Genomic DNA, 23,576 nt, shown 5'->3' with positions numbered 1-23,576 from the left:
CTACAGTTACTCACCCCAAGTTAACAAGTTTACTCCCTCATATCAAATGGGCCACAGTCATGGTTCTCCCTGTCATTGTACAAGGGGTATTTGCTTTGGATGCACAAGTTAATCCCCACCTGCTAGGGAGGCAAAATGGACAGGTTCATGTCAAGAGGTTGGGAGGAAGTTTGGGTTTCAGCACTTGGTAACGTTTACTTTGGGGGAAATCCTCTCTCTGCATCAAGACAAACCTCCTGGAGGGAGAGCCTGCCAATCATGCAGAGGGCTCTAAAGCAGCTCCCAAGCATTGGTAGTAAGAAGACGACTTAGCCAAGAAATATTCACCATCTCCCAGCCTTTACCATTACTAGAAAGCAGTGAGAAACAAAAGAACAAAAGAGAGACATCACAGTTTGCCTGCGATCATCATTCTTCCATTCAGCCAACAGTTAAGAGCTCACAGCCCGGGCAGCAGACACACGACTGGCCCGGAAGGTTCTGCAACAACCAATACCTGGTCCTGACCACAAGGGCTTCACTCTTTGGTGGAGGAGACAACTATATGAAGAGATGATTACAAAACCACCCCTTTGGAGAAGGTCCAAACTCCTTAGCAAGGCTGTTGCCCAGGCTGGAGTGCAGTGGCTATTCACAGGCATGATCCCACTAATGATCAACACCGGAGTTCTGACTGGCTCTCTTTCCGACCTGGGCTGGTTCGCCCCTCCTTAGGCAACCTGGTGGTCCCTTGCTCCCGGGAGGTCACCATATTGATAATGAACTTAGTGCAGACACCCGATTGGCATAGCGCACTATAGCCCAGAACTCCTGGACTCAAGCAATCCTCCTACCTCAGCCTCCCGAGTAGCTAGGACTACAGGCACTCGCCACCGCACCCGGCAGCTATGGCTACTTTTAAGTCATAAACAGTTTCAACGCATTAAGTGAAATGTCCAGTCGCAGGAAGATAAAATTTCAAAACTTAAGGTTCAGGCATCTTCCTTTTTCCAGTTGGAATCTGCTGCAGACAGGAAACCTCTGTCAGAGAAGGAGACAGGCATCTTTGCTAGCTTGGGGAAGGAGCATTCCAGGCCAAGCAGCAGTTTATGCAAAGGCCAGAAGTAGCACCACTTGTTCAGGGACTCCCATGCTGCTTGGCGAGGTTGAGACGTCGTGGTGGGTGGAGAGAATAGGGGTGGAGGTGGAGGAGGTGAGGCTGGAATACGCCACAGGAACCAAATCATGCAAAGCAATCTCTTAAAAAAAAAAAAAAGAAAAAGAAAAAGCAGCCATAGCTTTGGGTTTTAAAAATTTAAGTCTGGCCAGAAATTTTTGAGGCTTTGTTTTCATCCAGGGATAGGGAGAATAGAAACCTCCAGAAAAAAATATAAAGGAATTGTGAGACAAAAAGCTCAATCTATGTTATGATCACATTCTATGAGCCACAACTGCTCAACCTCCAGGCAACCCACGTCTGTCTTTCCCTTACACTGAGTCCCTTCCTGCGTGGAGGAAGGACTGTGCAATAAATGTTCAATGAAGAGGGAGTGGGCATGGGGTGAAAAAGGGAACTGTGTAGGGCAGGACAGGCTCTGGCCAGGGAGCACATGCCGGTGCAGGACTCAAGATTAGCACTGCCTCGGAGTCAGCCTCAGAAGGAAGCCCTTGAGGGCTTTAACATCTGCCTTTCACTATGCAGATAAAACCAGCAACTTTATAATGCAAATGCACCCCAGAAAGGCAATGTGAGTCCAAAGAAGTATAAGTCAAAGTGTGGACAACACACGTCGGATCCTTTCCTGCTGGCGTTCTGCTTGCACAGTGGACACCAGGGAGAGCCGCAGGGACCCACCCAAAGAGAAGCGACGTCACCAGGTACACCAGAGACAAGAGATGGAGGCCACATGGCTGACAGCCCATCTGTGTGCACTGCCTTAATCTCCCCAGCCCGTGGGATGTGCAACCTGTCACAGTGAAAAAAGTGAGCCTGACAGGTTAACAAACCTGCCCCAAATCACACCACCTCTAAGTGACAGACTGGGATTTAAATTCAGATGTGTGCAGCTCCAGAGCCAATTCCAGCAGGCCACACTGGTTGACTCTGGGTCAAATCTTCATCTTCTTCCATTTGCTTGGACGCTTTTCTATAAACCTTCAACTCTATGCATTTGAGAGTTGAGAGGAGAGATGAAGGAGCCAACCCCACAGTGCACGCAGGGCTCGAAGCGGTGGAAGTCGGAGGGCAGGGTAGAAGGCAAGGCTGCTGCTGAGGACGGGAGGCTCTCCCAGGCTTCAACAGTGCTCCTGTGTGCACAGCACTGCGTGCTCCCGCCTCCCCTACCGTGGGCTCCTGCATGAGCGGGCGCACCACCCTCTGTGGCAGCACAGGGACTGGGAAGAGCAGCCAGCACACTGTTCACCCACCCCACCCCTGCTGGCACCCTCACCGGCCAGCCTCACATTGCAGCTGGACACCCACTGTCTGACACGTGGCAAGTCAGCACGGCTGGACCAAGCACCTACCCAGGAACCAAAAGTCACAGAACCACTCCGAGAGCTGGTCAAGAGCAAGCGACACTAACTCTATCCTGAACGCTTGTCAGCCTTCATTCATTTCTCTCCTGCTGAGGAACAATATCTGGGATACGGCCACCCCAACTCCTGTGACCTCAATATAGCCCTGTCACCTGAGGAGAGGCCCCCAGCTCAACAGCAGGGGCGAGATGGGACTGGCTCAGCTTTGGGCTTAGCCTGAAACCCCTCAGCTTGCCCACAGCCTGGTGGGGCAAATCTGGCCTCATCAACTGTTGTGGAGCAGCGGGGCCAGTCCCAGTCACCTTCTCTGAAGAATGACCCCTTCTGGGCAGCTTCATGTCTGAGTCTTATGTTCTCAACAGTGGATGACACTCGCCCGGGGGACGGGGTAGGGGGGCGGACAACGTATGCTTAGGGAATACATGGCTTATCAGTTGAGAAGACACACAAGCTTCCACAAATTGATATATTTACTTCATTGTCAGCAGAGTACCCACACACAAAAAGATATCGCTGAGTCACTTTAAGTCACATAATTGCAAGTACACAAAGACACACTAGTTGATCCCTGTGGCTGAATGCCCTTGGGGAATACTCTAATCCCAATGGGATTTCTCTGCATCTTCTGGCCACTCTGGCCATTCTCCCTGAGCCCACCCAGCCTCTCCCGCTCCCTTCTATCCTTCCACAACGGTGGCAAAGCAGGGAAGGGCAGTCAAAACAAATTGTAGGTGCGCAGAGGCCTGGACAGGCCTGAGTTCACCGCAGCTGCTCTGGCGTCCCTCCTTGGTTCATGTGGTGTGACTTCACCACTTAAGGACGCTGTCAGCTCCCTGGAGGCAAGGCCCAGGGCTTCGACTTCCACGGGCATGGAGAAACAGTGGTCAGGAAGAGCAGCTCCTTGGCAGACTGCAGGGTGGGTGACAACTGTGAGAGCTCGGGGCTACAAGCAGGGACAGGGCAAGCTAGTAAACAAATAACTGAGACCTGACACTGAGTGGCCTGGCGCAGAGCTGTGCAGGGCGCTGTGGGAGCAGAGGAGGGGCGGGGCGGGGCAGGACGGCTTCCTCGGAGGGAGCCCTTCAGGCTCCGCCACACGCATCCTGTGTGAGGCACTTCACCTTCGTCTTACCGAATCTGGGATTCAAATCCAGAGCTGTCTGGTTCTAAAACCCATGCGCTCTCTTCTGTACAGGCTGCTCCCTGAGGGGACATCTGCTCTAGGACTCATAGAATGATAAAAAGATCTCCAGAATAAATGGATCACTTTCAGAGAAAAGTAAAAGAACAAAAACACAAAAATAAAAAAGACAGAAAATAAACAAAAAAATACCACATTCTCCCCATATTTCACATGGTGAGCGGCTGGAAGTGCAAACATAAAGGATGCTGGCAACATGGCTGTGGCAAGAGGAGCCTCCGGAGAAGCGAGGTCAGCTTCTCCTCCCGATTTCTGGCTCTTTCAGCCAACAAGGCCAATGGATCTTGCAAACCCACTGTTGCTTCTGAGCTCCAGAAGAGGGGCCTCTCAACATCCAGAGGCTAGGAAGGTCACTCTCAGGGCTCTCAGTTTTGCTTTTTATACTGCAAGACAGAGAGATTCGAAGTGAAGGAGGGAAGCCCACAGGGGCAGGAGGACTCTTGGGGTATCTCAAGGCCCCATGATCTGGGCCTCCTCTGCCTCCTGCAGGGGCTTCTGGGAAGTGGGGAACACAGGCAGGAGGCACTGGGCAGTCAAATCTCTACTTCAAGCCTGGACTCCCTTTCTTCTTTAATGAAAAGGGAAGCTGGCGGGGCTGGGGAGGGAGGATAATAAGAAACCCCGGGCACCCGTCCTCTCTGAGTCTTGTTTCGGGGGGGAAAAACTCTCAGGTGGAGGAGGACCCTTGGAAGCCAGCTGGAACAATTACTGGGTTTTAAAAAAATGGACCCTGGGCCCATACCTGCAGAGTGTGAGTTAGAAGGACAGGGAGGTAGGGGCACACTCCAACTCTCTAGGTCATTCTAATATCAGAGTCTAACGGCCAAGACGCCAGTCTACATTCCTGACTCACTCCCTTCCTCCACCAAAACATACTGAGTGTCTCCTCCGTAATTCCGCCCCAGTGTGAATACCCCCAGAGACAGGGAGTCCCTCCCCTGGACAGCTTTCCTCTCTGCAGTATCTCAATGCCACTGCCGGCTCTGCACTATGGCTTCCAGAATACTGTTCTCTCCTCCTTCTTCCTGCTGCCCCTTCTCAGCTTGATCAACACTGTTAGGCAAAAATTTGCCTTTAAGGATGAAGAGTGACAGCCCCTCCCCACTTGCAAAATATAAATGCAACCAGAAGGGATCTGCCATCACCTTTCAGCTTCTGGAGGAGGGAAGCAGCTGGATGGTGGCCTCCTCCACAGGGACCATTCTCAACTGTGGGGCAGGAGTGGCCTCTAGTGGTCATGGGGATCATGGCCAGCATCACCCCAGCTCGCAGGCAGAGCCAGGGGGCTAAGCACCTACTTTATTCATGATCCAGTCAGCATCTTCAATGGCTCTTTTAATAATTTGCTGGATTCTCTCAGGGTTGTCTTCATCTGAATGAACCCGAAAACTCTGCAAGTTTAAACATAAAGAAGGATGACCAGATGAAATTCCCAGGACTGGCAGCTTCAGAGCACCAGTCATGGGCAGGTACACTGCTGGGCACTTCATACCCAGCAACTCTCTTCATCCTCCATAGATGGTGATGATTGTCCCCTGTGGAGACGAGGAAACAGAGGCTCAGAGATCCTCACCTGCTGCTGAACAACAGCATTTGAATCCCAGTCTATGTGACTGCAAAGCATGTACTCCTGCCACCAGGGGAGGTGCAAAAACTGGCCCCCAAGGTACCCCAAAATCAAGCTAGGCCCAAAGGCTACCAGGCCATGGAGGCCAAAGGGAACTTCCATCTCTCTTCCTCAGAGGAAGCTGCTTTCCCCAGGGTGAGATCTCGGCATGGGCTTCATAACAGGGAGGAATAAGTAGGGCTTCTCTAGATAGCCACACAGGGAAGGGAGGGGAGGCAATAGACAGAGTGGCTTCAGGAAATTCATTGGGCCCGATGCAGAGCATGGGCCGCTATTTGCTTGTGACCAGATGTTCACCCTTGAGAAGCAACCTAAGATTCAAAAAGAACTGGCACCGGGCACAATGGCTCACCGCTGGGTGTGGTGGCTCATCCCAGCACTTTAGGAGACTGAGGAAGGCCTCCCAAAGTGCTGGGCCGCCTGAGGTCACAAGTTCCAGACCAGCCTGACCAACATCAGAGAAACCCTGTCTCTACTAAAAATACAAAATTAGCCAGGCACGGTGGTGCATGCCTGTCATCCCAGCTACTCGGGAGGCTGAGGCAGGAGAATCACTTGAACCTGGGAGGTGGAGGTTGCGGTGAATCCAGATCGTGCCATTATACTAGTCTCAAAAAAACAAAAAAAAAAAACAAAAAAAAAAAACAAAAAACTGGCACCTCCCTCCCCTGTCACTCCCAACCCCACACATCCTCCTGGCTCCTCTTTAGGAGCCCCCTCAGCATCCACCTCTGGGATGCCCTCCCTGACTCCCTAGACAGCTAACTGCTCCCTTCTCCATGTTTCCACAGCCCTCTGTGGCTACCGCTACCTCCATTTTTTTTTTCTTTTTTTTACTTTCCATATTATATTTGTATGAATTTTAGCTAACTTTCTACTTTGAAATGATTTCTCACTTACAGAAGGTTGTGGTAATATACAAAGAATTCCTACCAGAATCGATTGTTAATATTTTGCTACACTCGCTTTATTGTTCTCTTTCTATGACTATGTATACGTTTTTTCAGAAGCGTTTAAGAGTAAGTGCAAGGCCGGGCGCAGTGGCTCACGCCTGTAATCCCAGCACTTCGGGAGGCCAAGATGGGTGGATCATGAGGTCAAGAGATCGAGACCATCCTGGTCAACATGGTGAAACCGCGTCTCTACTAAAAATACAAAAATTAGCTGGGCATGGTGGCGCACGCCTGTAGTCCCAGCTACTCGGGAGGCTGAGGCAGGAGAATTGCTTGAACCCAGGAGATGGAGGTTGCAGTGAGCCGAGATCGCGCCATTGCACTCTAGCCTGGGTAACAAGAGTGAAACTCTGTCTCAAAAAAAAAAGAGTAAGTGCAGACACGCTGCCCTTACGCCTAAACATCCCTATGTGTATATCCTAATGACAAGGGCGTTCTCTGACACAACCACAGCAATTAAATTCAGAAGACTTAATATTGACACACTATAATCTATAGCCCCTATTCCAATTTCATGCACTGCCCCAGTAATAGTCCTTTTTTTTTTTTTTTTTTTGAGGCAGAATCTCACCTGTCACCCAGGTGAGAATGTAGTGGCACAACAATCACAGTTCACTGCGTCTTGACCTCCTGGGCTCAAGCAATCCTCCAATCTCATTTGTTAATTATTAGTATTATTTTTTTAATAGAAACAAGGTCTTACTATGTTGCCCAGGTTGGTCTTGAACTTCTGAGCTCAAACAATCTGCCTACCTCAGCCTCCCAAAGTGCTGGGATTACAGGCGTGAACCACCACACCCATAATCCGTAATAGTCTTTTAAAAATTTTTTATTTATTTTTATTTTATTTTTTAAGATGGGGTTTCACCATGATGGCCAGGCTGGTCTTGAACTCCTGACCTCAGGTGATCCACCCACCTAGGCCTCCCAAAGTGCTAGGATTACAGGTGTGAGCCACTGCGCCGGGCCTGTAATATTCTTTAAAGCTTTTTTTTTTTCGGGTCTAGGATCCAATCTGGAATCATGCATTACATTTAGTCACCATGTCTCTTGAGTTCTCTAATCCAGAACACTCAGCCTTTCTTTGTGTTTCAGGATACTGACATTTTTGATGAGGACAGGTCAATTAATTATGCGGTGGATGGCCTCTCGATCAGGGTCTACCTGATGTTTTCTCAGGATTAAATTCAAGTTGTGCACTGTTGGCAGGGATGCCTGTGAGATGATGTCGTGCCTCACAGTCTATTTTAACTATCCGCTTAGCTGCCTCATGCATGCCCTAGAACAGCTAGTGTGCTGGGTGATGCACCCTCTGTTTCCTGGACAGAGAGGAGCTGGGCAGCCCAGCACTGGTTTCCTGTGGCTCTTACCACCCTGCCACCTCACCACCATCGGAGAGACTAGCCCTGTGCCCTGGCCTCTGGCCCATGCCCCCAAGCCTGCCATCAAAGGCAGCCCCCAGACCCGGCGGACCCAGCTCACACCTGCCTGATGGCATGCTTGTAATGCTGCTGGATGCCCTTGGTCGGCAGCTGCTGGCAACAGCGCAGCAAATATCGGTAGAGCTGCAGTGGCTTCTGAACCAGTTCTGCCCCTGGCAGCGGGGCCATCTGTGAGACCCTCTGTCCCTGGAAAACAAGGAGCATCACTTCTAGGGCATCAAGCCAAGTTCTGGACTCAGCTCTGGCCCCCAGGCCCCAGCATTCCGGGAAGCAGGCATGGTTGGTACAGAGGCCCAGTGCCCCTCCTGTCCCATCCCATGGAGCCTGCACCTTGGGCTGGGCTCAGTGTTTAGTCCTGCAGAAGCCCTAGGCCAGAGCAGGCCCGCAAGGACCAAGAGTGAGTGTGGAGGGAAATGTACAGCCTCATCCCTGGCGTCTTGTTTCTGGAACTCAACTTCAGGTGGTGTGTGAGTAGGTGTCCCTCACAGGCAAGGTAGGGGAGATAAGCAGGAAGACCCTGAGGGGCAATCACTAGGAAACCAGCTCTGACATCAGCCATGGCTGGCGAGAGCACAGGCCACAGAGGGGAGAATGCCCACAGGCCTGAGCCTCGAAACTCAAAGTGTGCTGCTGAACCAGCAAAACCCACAGCACCGGGAGCTCGTCAGAAATGCAGTCTCAGGCCCCAACCCAGGCCCACTAGATCAAACCTGCATTTTAACAAGGATGCCAGGAGATTTGCATGCACATTTTAAAGTCTGAGAAGCATGAATCTAGGGGCCTCTGCACAAAGACACTGGACAGAGTCACCATGGTACACCGAGAGCCTGGGCACGTGACTTCATTTCACTATGAGTTATGATCAGAATCACAATGAGCTGGGTGAGGTGGCTCACACCTGTAAGGTGGACAGATCACTTAAGGGCAGGAGTTCAAGACCAGCCTGGCCAACACGGTGAAACCCTGTCTCTACTAAAAATAAAAAATTAGCCAGGCTTGGTGGTACATGCCTATAATCCCAGCTACTCCGGAGGCTGATGCAGGAGAATCGCTCTATCCCAGAAGTGGAGATGGCAGTGAGCTGAGATTGAAACACTGCACTTCGGCCTGGGCAACGCAGCAAGACTCCATGTCAAAAAAAAAAAAAAAAAAGAGAATCACAATGAGCACTTGTTTGTCTTTATTTACATGTAATTAATGCACACATTAAAAAAAACAGTCACAGAGAGGACTGGTAACCTGTCGAAGATCACACAGCTGATAAAGGTGGAGCTTGGATTTGAACTCTGACAGACTGGCCCCAGAGTCTTATTCTAAAAAAAAAAAAAAAAAAAAAAAGAGGCTGTATTGAGGTACAGTTGACATATAGCCAACTCCATAAAGTATGTAATTTGGTAAGCGCAGCCACAGGTACACACTGGAGAAGCGAGCACCATACTCAAGACAATGTGTTCACTGTCTTGTGTTCACTGCCTTATCCATCACCCCCAAAAGTTACCGCATGCCTTTTGTAATCCCTCCCTCCCGCCCTCTCGATGTCCCCAACCCTAGGCAGCTGCTGCTCTGCTTTCTGTCACTAGAATTGTGTGCATTTTCCAGTTTCATATAAATGGAATTACACAGCATACTCTCTTTTGTGTCTGCAGAACCCACATTTTTCTCTATATTAAGGCTCTCTAAGGAACCCACAACTCTAGCCTAACCTCCTTTTTTTTAAGGGAACGATGAGAGTATAGATTGTTTTAAATGGCAGGTTTTAAAACGTATGGGCTTGCTAAGCTTTCATCAGGCTCCTGCCTGAACCTGGTATCCCAGTCCCTAGCCCGTCACTCCAGTCTCCACACCGACACCAAGTGAGCCCTGGAATCAAGTGTCCTGGGCGCATCCCAGTCAGCCACAGGAACTGCTCCCAGACTCCCCAAACAACCAAGTATGGCGCCTTTCAGTGCACGTGCAGCTCCCTGGCCGCAGACTCCTTCCCATCTCCTCTGTGTGAGGAGCCTTGTTCATCCTTCCAGGCTCAGCTCAGTGCCCTTCCTCCAGGAAGCCCTTCCTCACTGTTCCTGTCTGGAAACAGTGGGGCTCCCCCTGTCCTCTGTGGGGCTGCAGAGCCTCGTTCACGGTGTTGCCAGGGACTTATCTGCTACCTCACCTGTGGCTCTCTCTGGGCTAAGCACCTGGCCTGCAGTGGGCTCCACTCACTGTCAACTAAACAGAAGGAAGCTACTATCTCCTCTGTACAGAGAGACACCCCTTATGTTCCAGATGAGGGAGCTAAAAGAGATCCATAGGCCGGGCGCGGTGGCTCAAGCCTGTAATCCCAGCACTTTGGGAGGCCGAGGTGGGTGGATCACGAGGTCAAGAGATCGAGACCATCCTGGTCAACATAGTGAAACCCCGTCTCTACTAAAAATACAAAAAATTAGCTGGGCATGGTGGCACGTGCCTGTAATCCCAGCTACTCAGGAGGCTGAGGCAGGAGAATTGCCTGAACCCAGGAGGCGGAGGTTGCAGTGAGCCGAGATCGCGCCATTGCACTCCAGCCTGGGTAATAAGAGCGAAACTCCATCTCAAAAGAAAAAAAAAAAAATTAGCTGGGCATGGTGGCGCGTGCCTATAATCCCAGCTACTCAGGAGGCTGAGGCAGGAGAATTGCCTGAACCCAGGAGGCAGAGGTTGCGGTGAACTGAGATTGCGCCATTGCACTCCAGCCTGAGTAACAAGAGCGAAACTCCGTCTCAAAAAAAAAAAAAAAAAAGAGATCCAGTGACTGGCCTTAGTTTTAAAGGAACATACAAGAAAAAAGACAACCCCCCTCCTGTCACCCCCTCCAAAAGAACCAGAAACTAAATCTATCAGATGCCCTTAAACTAAGAAGGGAAGCTTAGCTGGTTGCAGAGGCTCCTTTATTCCATTTACAGCACATTATCTCCTCGGCAACAATAAATGTGTCTCCTCAGCTATGTTAGCCAATTCCTCCTCGTTCCCTGACTCTTGCTCTGATGCTGGAGTGGACAGGTAGTTGTCTGACCCCCACTATCCATTCTCCCTTCTAGTAACAGCCCCAATGTGCAATCTGGGGTGCACTCCTCCCCAGGTCTCAACGCAGAAGGTCTGAGTGGGACTATATCCAGTCCTAATCTATCAGAACTCTGCATTCACATGGGTACAAGGACTGGCTCACACACAGGCATGTGACAAAAGCTAGCTAGTTCAAAGAGCATCGCAACACCTCTGCAGAAGTGGTGTGAAAGGACTCTAGCTCCTTCCCACTAAACTTGATGCTGGGAGGATTTGATCTTCACTCTCAGTGAAGCCATCCTGCCTCCTCTAGAATCCTGAGACCACAGCCACATAGCAGAAGGCAGAGCTGAGACCCTAAGAAAAAACAAGCCCAAAGAATTTATTTGGGCCAGGGGTGGTGGCTCACGCCTGTAATGCCAGCACTTTGGGAGGCTGAGATGGGTGGATCGTTTGAAGCCAGGAGTTTGAGACCAACCTGAGCAACATAGGGAAACCCTGTCTCTACAAAAAATAAAAAGTTAACTGGTGGCATGTGACTGTAGTCCCAGCTACTCAGGAGGCTAAGATGGTAGGACCATTTGAGCCTCAGCAGTTGAGGGTGCAGTGAGCTGTGATTACACCATGGCACTCAGCCTGGATGATACAAAGTGAGACTGTCTCAGAAAAAATTCATTTGAGCCCTAACACCATCTACCTGAAGAAAGTCCTTCCCGTAGACTTCTCAATGATCTGAGCCAATTAATCCCCTTTCACCCAAGTAGCCGAGGTTTGTTGTTCTGTCACTTGTAACCCAAAAGGTACAACTGTCAGACAATCCTGACCTCACAGATTCTTCCATGATGCACTCTGATGGTTCCAGCTGTAAGGAAGAGCTGAACAGGACAGGGCTCCTCGAGTTCCTCCTGCTATCAATCATGACCGTGCCAGTCCAGCTCAATACGCTTTGGCCCAGAAATCAGAGGGGAACCCATTCAAGGGTGGCCAAGACCATCACAGCAACCACAGGAGGCATACCACCGAAGTTCCCAACCTGATGGGTAGACTCCACTGGCAGGCTTCCCCAAACTATATAAAGTAGTAATCAAATATTGTAAAATGCTAGTCGCGGAACAGATGGTTACCATCTGCAGTCCTCAAAATTAACATTTGGAAAGAGCACAACTTTGTTTCATTACTTAAAAACTCAAGCAATACTTAGTAACCAACCCAGCAAGTATGGGCGGCAGATTATTTTCAGCTCAATTATAATACTTAGTCATTCTCAGTAATAACTAGTAGAGAATACATGTGTGGGTCCACTTAGAAGAGCTAAACTAAAAACGTTTTAATTTAATTTAAAGTGTGGGTTTGCTATTATTTAAGGGGCAATGAACCTCATAGCAACTTTGCTAAAACTGCAGTCAAAGCCTCTGGCCCTGGCAACACGTGCCTCCCTTGACCTGCCCTTTGGACTTGATCGTGGCCTCTGCACCCTGGCTCCCTGCCTGTGTGACGGCTCCTCCATCTTCCCAGGCAACCAAACCAAAATCATCACCAGCAACCCAGGTTCCTCCTTCTCCTCAATCTCCATGCCACTGGTTTCTAAGTCCTATCAAATTTCATCTCTGAATGCCCCTCACATTTGTCCCCTCCTCCCTACTCCAGTGCACACCCTTGGTTCAGACTCTCCTCTCTCTGGGACAACTGCAACAGCCCCTAGCTGGTCTCCCTGTCTTCCAGTCCATTTCCTGCCAATCTACTCTGCCCAACAGCCAGAGTGAATCTTTCTAAAACATAAATATCAGGGTGTCCCATCCTTCCTCAAACACCCAGTATCCATCCCTACCTCCATCATTCATGGCAACTTTTCCCAAAATGTAGAACAAATATCTGAAATTAATTTAAGTAGTATATGGCCAGCATTTTTTATTGTAATGATTTTACATTTATTTTCATGTGTAATGAGGGGGAAAAAATACGTTTTCATAGGTATTAATGGCCTAAGGCAGTTTTTTCAAATGGGCATAAAATTATTACTATTATTTTTTGGTTTTGTTTTTCTATCAGCAGCATAAAAACGTTGCTTTTTTTTGTTTTGTTTTGTTTTTAATGTCTCAAACAAATAATAATGCAATTGAAATGTGGACCTGGCAAAAATCATGAAGGTCCTGAAGTGTGGAAAGCACTGGTCTTTCCTCACTTTTTTTACAGAATAAAATCCAGGCTCCTTTCCTTGGCCTGCAAGGCCCCTCTCGATCTGGCCCGTACCTACCCCTCATCTGCATCTCTCACCACCCACAGCCTAGTCCAGGCAAACTGAGCCCTGTATTACACACTCCATGACAGCCCATGCTGTGTTTCCCATTATGGTCTCAGCACTGGGACAGAATGTCTGACATGGAATAGATGTATTAGTTGGGATTTTCCAGAGAAACAGAATGTATAGGGGGGTGTGTGTGTGTGTGTGTGTGTGTGAGAGAGAGAGAGAGAGAGAGGGAGAGAGAGAGAGTTTATTATAATGAACTGGCTCATATAATTATGGAGACTGGCAAGTCCAAAATCTGCAGCTTCAATGTCCCAGTTCAAGTACAAAGGCTGGAAGCTGCTGTAGAACCAGGAAGAGCTGATGTCCCAGTTCGAAAGCCACAGGCAAGAGAATCCTCTCTTAGGGGAGGCTTAGACTTTTTGTTCTATTAAGGCCTTCGATGGATTGGATAAGGCTCACTGATATTAGAGAGAGCAGTGTGCTTTACTCCATCACACAATTTAAATATTAATCTCGTCCACAGACATCTGCATTGAAACACCCAAAATAATGTTTGACCAAACATCTGGGCCTCCCGTGGCCCAGCCAAGTTGACATATAAAATTAACCATCCTGGCAGACATTCCATTTCTATTTTGAACGAATCCTCCTACTTCTGCCTACAGTGCCCCTCTCTGCTTCCTGCCCACCTCCTGCCTCCTCCACTCTCAGCGCTGGGGTCTGGCATCTCCTGAAAGCCCTCACCGACCCGGCCACCATGCTCAGTGGTAGGCCTGTGGTTACCTCAAAACAGCCTTCATCAGCCCGCATTACTCTATGTCAGGCTTCTAGTTCAGGCTCTTGCCGGGATTGCTGGAATCATATCCACCTGCCCTCGGACCCCATCAGCCATGCTCCATATGGGGGTCACAGCGATGTATCAACTTCCTGAATGCAAGTCTTCACTGGATGTGAAACAACAGTGTGAATGATTAATTTTCTTGGGTTAGGGGACAGATGTGGTTATGTGGGAGAATAACCATATTCTCAGGAGATGCAGGTGGAAGTACTTAGAGTTGATGTGTCATCAGGTCTGCAGCTTCCTTTCAAATAGTTCAGCAAAAGACAACAGAGAGAGAGAGTGAGGAAGATGAAGAAACAGGGCAGAATGTGAAGACTGTGCTCAGACAGTAGGCAGTAAGAGTGAGCAACATGCTGTTGTTTTAACTTCCATATATTTGGAAAATTTTTCTAATAAAAAATTGCTTTAGAAACACACCTGGCAGGGAGTCACCCAGCTTTCCTCCCTACATGTGCTCCAAGTCGCAGGGAACTCTCGAGTTCCCCAGTTTTTTTTTTTTTTTTGGTTTTGTTTTTTGAATCAGAATTTCGCTCTTGTTGCCCGGGCTGGAGTGCAATGGCACAATCTCAGCTCACAGCAACCTCTGACTCCAACTCCGTCTCCCAGGTTCAAGTGATTCCCCCTCGGCCTCCCAAGTAGCTGGGATCACAGGCATGCACCACCACACCTGGCTAATTTTTGTATTATTAGTAGAGACAAGGTTTCTCCATGTTGGTCAGGCTGGTCTTGAACTCCAAACCTCAGTTCAGCCGCCCGCCTCTGCTTCCCAAAGTGCTGGGATTACAAGCATGAGCCACCGCACCTGGCCAAGTCCCCCATTTTCACTCTGCGAAAGCTACTGAAAAGTCCCTCTGGTTCTGAGTTAAAATCCCCCGCTGTAAAGTTCTACACCCTGGTTTGAGCTCTACTCTTTGGGACAAAATCTTCCCTCACCTACCCGAAAGCCCAGCTTTTCATTATTCACAACTAGTCCAGCCCCTTTTTCCAACGTAAGCATGCTGTCGTCTCTCAAGGTGTCTCCATCCTACTTGTCCTCCTCTGAACACATGCACCTTTATTTCTGATACCATTCTTTTTTTTTTTTTTTTGAGACAGAGTTTCGCTTGTTACCCAGGCTGGAGTGCAATGGCATGCATGATCTCGGCTCACCACAACCTCCGCCTCCTGGGTTCAGGCAATTCTCCTGCCTCAGACTCCTGAGTAGCTGGGATTACAGGCACGCGCCACCATGCCCAGCTAATTTTTTGTATTTTTAGTAGAGACAGGGTTTCACCATGTTGACCAGGATGGTCTCGATCTCTTGACCTCGTGATCCACCCACCTTGGCCTCCCAAAGTGCTGGGATTACAGGCGTGAGCCACCGCGCCCGACCCTCTGATACCAGTCTTAACCATGCTGTCCCATGGGAAAACAACAGTTCTGACCAGCTCCCTGTCACCTCCTTTGACCTGGCAATTCAAGAAATGCAGCTCAGACTGCATTCTCTGCTGGGGCCCTCATATGGCCCTGAGATTTGGCCCACAGGCACTTTTCCATGAGCTGTTCTTTTGTTGTTGTTGTTGAGACGGAGTCTCATTCTGTCACCCAGGCTGGAGTGCAGTGGTGCAACCTCCGCCTCCTGGGTTCAAGTGACTTCCGCCTTCTAGGTTCAAATGATTCTCCTGCCTCCACCTCCCAGTAGCTGGGATTACACGTGTGCACCACCACCCACAGCTAATTTCTGTATTTTTAGTAGAGACAGTGTTTCTCCATGTTGGCCAGGCTGGTCTCAAACTCCTGACCTCACGTGATCTGCCCGCCTCAGCCTCCCGAAGTGCTGGGATTACAGAAATGAGCCATCACATCTGGCTCCATGAGCTGTTCTTTTTTTTTTTTTTTTTTTTTTTTGAGACGGCGTTTCGCTCTTGTTACCCAGGCTGGAGTGCAATGGCGCGATCTCGGCTCACCGCAACCTCCGCCTCCTGGGTTCAGGCAATTCTCCTGCCTCAGCCTCCTGAGTAACTGGGATTACAGGCACGCGCCACCATGGCCAGCTAATTTTTTGTATTTTTAGTAGAGACGGGGTTTCACCGTGTTGACCAGGATGGTCTCGATCTCTTGACCTCGTGATCCGCCCGCCTCTGCCTCCCAAAGTGCTGGGATTACAGGCTTGAGCCACCGCGCCTGGCCATGAGCTGTTCTTAAGTCTGTTTCCCATATTTTATTTTATGAGATCATTCCAGAGTCACAAGCTGCCATCATCCTTGGGGAGTGTCTATTATCTGACTGACTGTTACCCAACTCACTTCGACAAAACAAAAGCACAGAAACGGTCACATACCAGGTACCCACAAGGTAAGTACAAAGAGACAGAGACTAACCCTATATACTGTAAGCGTCAGTCCACTACACTGTGCCATTCAGAGCATCCAGCGTGTGTACTACTCTGGACCCAGCTCTAGGACCACAGAGATGAACAGTCCAGTGTACCTAGCTCTCCAACCCAGAGCCTTCTGCAAAGCTGATGGCTTTCATCCAGGACATGCCAAGTTGCAGAGCTTTTCATGTGACTTCATTTAATCCTCACAAAAATATTTTAAGGTAGGCATCATTAGTCCTATTTTTTCAGATGAGGAACCTGAGGCCCTGAGAGGTTAAGTAATTTGCCAGAAGCAACAAGGCTAGTATAGCGCAAGGCCAGGAACAGAACCCAGGCCTACTTCATTCCAAAGACTATGGCCTTATCTGCTTCATGAAACCACCTGCTATGTCTGAGCCACCCACAAAAACACTGACCTGCCTGGCCAGGTGCGGTGGCTCACGCCTGTCATCCCAGCACTTTGGGAGGCCGAGGTGGGAAGATCACGAGGTCAGGGGTTCGAGACCAGTCTGGCCAACATGGTGAAACCCTGTCTCTACTAAAAATAGAAAAATCAGCCTGGCGTGGTAGCATGCACCTATAATCCCAGCTACTCGGGAGACTGAGGCAGGAGAATCGCTTGAACCCAGGAGGCAGAGGTTGCAGTGAGCCGAGATAGCGCCACTGCACTGCAGCCTGAGTGACAGAGCCAGACTCCGTCTCAAAAAACAAACAAAAAACAGATCAGGGCTAAGGACCCACAAAGAATTCTGGCAGGGGTCATGCAAGACTAGGTTCAAGCATTTATAAAAGCATTTGACTGTACTATTATCCAGTACTCCTCAATCTTCTCTACAAAACCTTGCTTCATGCCTTTCTGAAGCCCAAGGACATCATCTGCAGCTTCCCCCTGCACAAAGATTGGAAGGAAAAAAAAAACAAACAAACAGAAAGAAGGAGTCACCAGGCTGACATCAATTACTCAGATAAAGGAAAGAGGCAACTAAAGAAGTGCTTAACAACAAAGCTCTTGACAAATCCAGAGGAGAATATGATAGAATTTTTAAAAAGAGAAAATAAAGCTACAAAGGGAATTTCCTGGATGCCAAGTGGTATCACTGGCACAGATGCTGACAAACAGGCCTACAGTCCCATTCAACCCCACTGTCCTTTCCCCTAACCTATGTCCCTAACTTAAAATAAATGGGAAAAAGTCATCTATTAAAAAAGGAAAGAAGGAATGAAACTGCAGAATATAACCAGAATTTATGCCCTCTTGAGCACTTATACAAGCTAAATTAAGCCTGCACAGGCCATTTTTTAAATATGCAATTACTCTTCTTGACGGGGAAAGTTGAAAAATAGGAAGGAAGTGGTTTTACTTCCCACCCCCACCCACTCCAGGGTTCCATCTTGCACATCTGTGTTCTCCCAAGCTGGCAATAGGGCAGCAATCCCTGCCTCCTCCAGTCCCTCTCTGACACAGTCAAGGCTCTCAAGTCCCCTCACCCCCTCCCTGCCCCATTTGTCCCTGTTGGCACTACGTTGGTTCCCAGCTTTGTACCCATACCTGGCTGGGACCATCCGAATACCTGCTGTTCTCCCTCCTTCCAGCCCAATCCACATAGTGCCACCCAAGATCTCTTCCTAAAAAGCACACCTTGCCACTCCCCTTCCTCAAAACCTGTGTGGAGAGTTCTCTACCCATAGCCTTCTGAGATCTGTTTCAATCCCTCTCATCAATCTCCCCTCCTGCTGTCCTTCCCACACTTCCTGCATTTTAGCCACAGACTAAACTTCGAGGACTTTGGGATCAGACAGTCTGGGTTCAAATCCTGGTTCTATCACTAGCTAGTTCCAGGACCCTGGACAAGTTTCTTAACTTCTATCTTGAAGTCTGTTTCCTATCTGTCAATGGGGTACCTAATAAATAGTATTTCCTGCATAGGACTATTGTAAAGATGAAATTAACACTCCTAGACTACTAATCATGATGCCTGCCTGGTACACACTATGTTTACTACTAACTGTTACTGCTAATATCATCTCTGAAACAAGCTGTGCTTTTCAATACTTCCTTCCCCTACCTTGACTTCTTGACCTGCCTCCAGAATTCCTCTGCATCCTTAAAGATCCAGTTCCAGGTCACCTCTGTGAAGCTCTCATCCCATGCTGTTCACACCTCTATTACAGTCACCCCACTACTCTGTAATCACTTATTGTGATTACAATCGACGTGACAGAAGAATATAGAGCAGGTTTTAGAGACAGAGAACCCTAGTTTAAAAGCCTACCTCTGCCATTTACTAGCTGTGTAATCCTGGGCAACCTGGTTGACTTCTCTGGACTTCTGCTTCCCCCACTGTAAACTGGAGAAAAGAATAACCCACCTCACAGGGGTTTTGTTGGCCGCGCACGGTGGCTCATGCCTGTAATCCCAGCACTTTGGGAGGCCGAGGTGGGTGGATCAGCTGAGGTCAGGAGTTCGAGACCAGCCTGGCCAACATGAACAAACCCCATCTCTACTAAAAATACAAAAAAGTTAGCCGGGCGTTGTGGTGGTCCCTGCAATCCCAGCTACTCAGGAGGCTGAGGCAAGCGAACTGCTTACACCCAGGAGGCGGAGGTTGCAGTGAGCTGAGATCGTGTCATTGCACTCCAGCCTGAGCAACAGAGCAGACTCCATCTCAAAAAAAAAAGAATAAACCCACCTCACAGAGGTTTTGTAATGACCAACGTAGCTAACATATGGAAAGTGCCTAGCACAGGGGGCTGACACATATTAAGAGCTTGAACATCTTTTTATTTCTTTTTTTTTTTTGAGACGGAGTTTCGCTCTTGTTACCCAGGCTGGAGTGCAATGGCGCGATCTCGGCTCACCGCAACCTCCGCCTCCTGGGTTCAGGCAATTCTCCTGCCTCAACCTCCTGAGTAGCTGGGATTATAGGCACGCGCCACCATGCCCAGCTAATGTTTTGTATTTTTAGTAGAGACGGGGTTTCACCATGTTGACCAGGATGGTCTCGATCTCTTGACCTCGTGATCCACCCGCCTTGGCCTCCCAAAGTGCTGGGATTACAGGCTTGAGCCACCGCGCCCGGCCACATCTTTTTATTTCTTTCCTGAGACAGGGTCTCACTCTGTCACCCAGGCTGGAGTACAGTGGCATGATCAGGGATCACTGCAGTCTCCACTTCCTGGGCTCAAGCAATTCTTCTACCTCAGCCTCTCAAGTAGCTGGGATCACAGGCACATGCCACCACATCTGGCTGATTTTTAAAAATTATTTATAGAAACGAGGTCTCACTAAGTTGCCCAGGCTGGTCTCGAAACCCTAGGCTCAAATGATCCTCCTTCCTTAGCCTCCTATATGCTGAGATTACAGGCCTGAGCCACTGGGTCCAGCCTTGAACATCTTACCCTTTCCTATTTTACTTGCCTATCTGTTCCTTGCTGACTGTAAGCTTCTGGAGGACAAGAAACTGTACTGCATTAGTTCAACACCTGTGAAATGAAATTTATAAGAAAAATATATATACTGTATTAGTCACTCCTCCACAGTTACTAGTACCTGAACCGTAACAGAAGTTACATAGATGTCGAGCGATTCCCAAGTTACCAGAGGAAAGTAAACCAAGTAGGAAACTGTCTGAAACATGAGCCCACGGCAGGTGAACCCAGACAACATTATGCTAAGTGAACGAAGCCAGTCACAAGGTGCTACTTAATGTATGATTCCATTTATATGAAACATCCAGAATAGACAAATCTACAGAGACAGAAGTACATTAGTGGTTGCCTAGGGCTGGGAGAATGGGAGGAGATGGGAGGGGGGAATGGCAGCTAAAGGAGATGTTTCTTTTGGGGGTTAATGTTCTAAAACATTATGGTGATGGCTGCAAACACACTAAAAGACACTGAATTGCCTGTAACCCCAGCAACTTTGGGAGGCCAAGGCGGGCAGATCACGAGGTCAGGAGTTCAAGACCAGCCTGACCAAAATGGTGAAACCCTGTCTCTACTAAAAATACAAAAATCAGCCGGGCTTGGTGGCACGCACCTGTAATCCCAGCTACTCGGGAGGCTGAGGCAAGAGAATCGCTTGAACCCAGGAGACTAGGTGGGGTTGCAGTGAGCTGAGATCCCGCCACTGCATTCCAGCTTGGGCGACACAGCAAGACTCGGTCTCAAAAAAAAAAAGACAATTGTGCACTTTAGATGGGTGAACTGTATGCTTCGTAAATTACATCTCAATAAAACTGTTTTTAAAACAACCACAAAAAAGGATCAATCCTAGGAGGGAAAGGGTGTCGGCCACGAGGACCTGCTCTTAAACGCAGCAGCATAATTCATGATGTCAAGGTGGCTCGGGCCGCCGCGTGCCGCGGGCCGAGGGGCGGCGGGGGTCACGTTCTCCTTTAAAAGCGGCCTGGCCGTGAGCCTCTGGGAGGCTGGCTCCCCTGGCCGCCCCGAACCCCCCGCGTCCCTCGCTCGAGCCACGGGCCTTCCCTGCTTCTCAGGGCCGACCGGCCAGGCCTGCGTCGGGCCCGGGCGCCGCGCTCCGGTGCACCCGGCTCTTCGGGGGAAGAGCGCGGACCGCCCTTAGGTCTTCCATAGGTCTGAGGACGCTCGAGGCCCTCACATCCCTAGCCCGCCCCCGCCGCCCCGTGGCTCTGGCCGCCGCTGCCCCTGCGCCCCCTCCCTCGGCCTCGGCCTGCGCGGCGCGGCTCGGCTCACCCGCCTCCAGGGGGACGCCAGCCCCGGACGCCGCCGCGGCGACAAGTGCGCCTGCGCCCCGGGGACGGAGCGGCACCACCCCTGCCCGATGAAGGCGAGCCCAGCGCCCTCTGCCGGCCGCTCGCGGGACTCGGGGTCCTACTGGGTGCCTCTTCCTTACACCGACTCCACCCAGTTAAAAAGGAAAGCTGTCCCGACTAACAGCCTCCGTTACCTGTTACCTCAAACGCCCACTCTGCCTTCTGGCTGGTGCTACGCCGGATATAAGCCCCAAAGGCACGCTCTCCTCCTTATTCCTGAATATGGATTGTGCTAAAATAGTCGGGGTGTTCAAGATCTCGGAAAGGCTTGCTGGAGGACTTTTCCTAAACATCTCTTGTTGGTGACAAGAATTGTGTTTGGATAGGAATCTGCGTTTTGAATCATTTCATCAAATTACAGTCCCATAACACCTGTCAAAAGAATAACTATGACAGTAATAAGCATGCTTCCTTTCAGACCCATCTATAATTATAATTGAGGAAAAGAATACAAAATTTAAACTTAGAGCTACTGCCAGTATCATTCTTTGAAAATCAAATAATGCTGTTTTATTAAATAGGCTCTCCCTGCTCTCTAATGTTTAAAGCTCGAGTGCTTCTCTGAATGGATTTAAATACAAGTTTTATATCCTGAAAGAAATAAAGATGAGTCATTATCTTAAGACAAACCCCTGTTCAATGATGCTGCTGATCTCTCTGCTGATGTCTAAGCGGGAATTAGGTTGTTAGTGGATAATATTGCTTCTGTTCACGTCTCTCTTCTCCAGAGCTTTTTAAACCTATTTGTAAGGAAAGGCTGATTTCCTTCACAGACTCCATGTGTCGTTGATTTCACAGGACAACTTATAATTTTTTCTTTTTTCTTCTTCTTCTTCTTCTTCTTTTTTTTTTTTTTAAGTAAAACGTTGCTCCCTGGTGGCACCTGGGAATCTATTTTTCTTCTCTTAGGATAAGAGAATCAGGGGATATTTCTTGATGGAAGTTTCGTTTTGTTCCTAACTCCCTTTAGGGCTCTCTCTTTTCTTTTTTTTTTCCTCTTCACCTAACATACCAGACTTCCCTCAAAGCGGGGGTGGGGGATGGGAATGGGGGGTCCCTCCCTTGAAATAATTCAGATAATTGCCTCCATTTATTTTAAAGATGTAGACTTGGGCAAATATATCTGAAAGATACAATTGTACCCTCATAAATCAGCCCTCTTATTTACACATGCATAATGAAGGGCACATCATTAGTGCAGAGCCAATCAATAAATTATTAAGCTTTTACAGCCCTTATTAGGAACAATCTGCAGTAACGTCATCCACCCTGTGCTCGGTCTGAGGATCATTTAGTATTTTTAAGAAATTTCACAGTCTGTTCTCTCGTCTCATCTCCCTTTTGTTCCTAGATCGCTATGTTCCTGTGTCAGAAACATGGTTCTAATACCTAGGTATCATAAAATATTCAAGATGCAAGCTGTTTGCTTTACCTCCGAAAGGCTCCACCTTCGGAATCACTTGTGCTTCTTCCAATTTTACAAACACACAAGATTTTACCTTTCACAAAAATGCCTCATAAACATCCAAACACTAAGAAAAAAAAAATAATCCAAAGTAGGAGAGATTTGAACAGTCGATAATTTTTTTCCTAAGTCACAATAGAAATGTAGACTTGAAAATAATTGAATTTGAACCTTTTAACTTGACAGCACTTCAGGTTCTTACCACTTCAATAGTAAAATGAAAGAATTCTTACTAGTCCAACCATTCAATAAATGACACCAGGCTCCTTATCTAATGAAACCCCGACCATTTTTACCGTGTCATTCCCTTATACACTGAACTTTTAGCAGATAAACGCCCTTATGTCAGACAGTGCATGATATTCACAGGTAAACAAAATAGAAAGACTTTTTACTTGAGAAATTAGTCACCCACTGTCCAGGGGACATGTTTGCAAAGGGGAGTTTATTGACTTTCTTAAGAAATAAAACACCACATTCTCTTACTTTCTGACATACGTCATTTAGCCTGACAACTGCAGGTCTGTAGCCAATATTTGTAGGGAAAGATGCAAGAAGTCCTGATGTTTCCAGTTTAAACCTGTTTTTAGATTTCAAAGAGAAATAACATTTGCATCCTGTGACTAAATCAGGTTATTGTCTCCAAGGTTGACTATGTAAATAATTCACATTAATTCATCAGTACACAATAGGTTTAATAAGCATAATAAACACTTTGAAGAAAATACTTAGGACCCTCAGTCTGCCCTCGATCTCGCTCCCCATTATCTCAGATTTTCCTGAGAACAGAATGAGTGGTACCACATTGTTCTCTTCTATTCAAAATATGCAAAGTTGCTATTTACCAGTTTGCAATTTGCATGTCGCAAATCCTGCCAGAACACAGGGTGAGGGGTATGGGGTGATGGGTGAATATGCCAGAAGAGGACACCAGGGGCAAAAATGGTAAACCAGATGAACAGATCTTCCTTACCCCACCGTATTGCAAAACACAACCCTTGCTGACTACTCAAGATTTGTTTTAAGACAATCAAAATATTGAGTATAAAAGGTTATGTGAAATCTCAGACATCTAGTTTGTTTTTCTTTAATTGCTGGGTGAAAAA

At 48.4% G+C, this 23,576-nt stretch overlaps 1 protein-coding gene across 4 annotated transcripts; it reads right to left on the bottom strand.

Annotated features, from left to right (window-relative positions):
* Positions 1-2,969: 2,969 nt before the first annotated feature.
* LYRM9 (LYR motif containing 9) lies at positions 2,970-20,981 on the bottom strand. 4 transcript variants are annotated; one of them, XM_074388474.1, is made up of 6 exons: positions 20,926-20,965; positions 8,980-9,053; positions 8,751-8,865; positions 7,783-7,926; positions 5,017-5,109; positions 3,913-4,101 (listed from the first exon to the last, which is right to left on the bottom strand). In XM_074388474.1, the coding sequence occupies exons 4-6, from the start codon at positions 7,906-7,908 to the stop codon at positions 4,084-4,086; spliced, it is 237 nt and encodes a 78-aa protein (XP_074244575.1). In that variant the 5' UTR covers positions 7,909-7,926; positions 8,751-8,865; positions 8,980-9,053; positions 20,926-20,965; the 3' UTR covers positions 3,913-4,083. The 4 variants fall into 4 exon arrangements, with proteins under 4 accessions (XP_003931453.1, XP_074244575.1, XP_074244574.1 ...); XM_074388473.1 differs by lacking the exon at positions 20,926-20,965 and adding an exon at positions 20,249-20,886; XM_074388475.1 differs by lacking the exon at positions 8,980-9,053 and having other exon boundaries at positions 20,926-20,963.
* Between the last annotated feature and the right edge of the window lie 2,595 nt (positions 20,982-23,576).

The sequence above is a fragment of the Saimiri boliviensis genome, chromosome 17, assembly GCF_048565385.1.
Source record: "Saimiri boliviensis isolate mSaiBol1 chromosome 17, mSaiBol1.pri, whole genome shotgun sequence".
NCBI classification, from domain to species: Eukaryota; Metazoa; Chordata; class Mammalia; order Primates; family Cebidae; genus Saimiri; species Saimiri boliviensis.
Note: the sequence above shows the minus strand (reverse complement) of the source record. Positions and strands in the feature narration are given on the sequence as shown.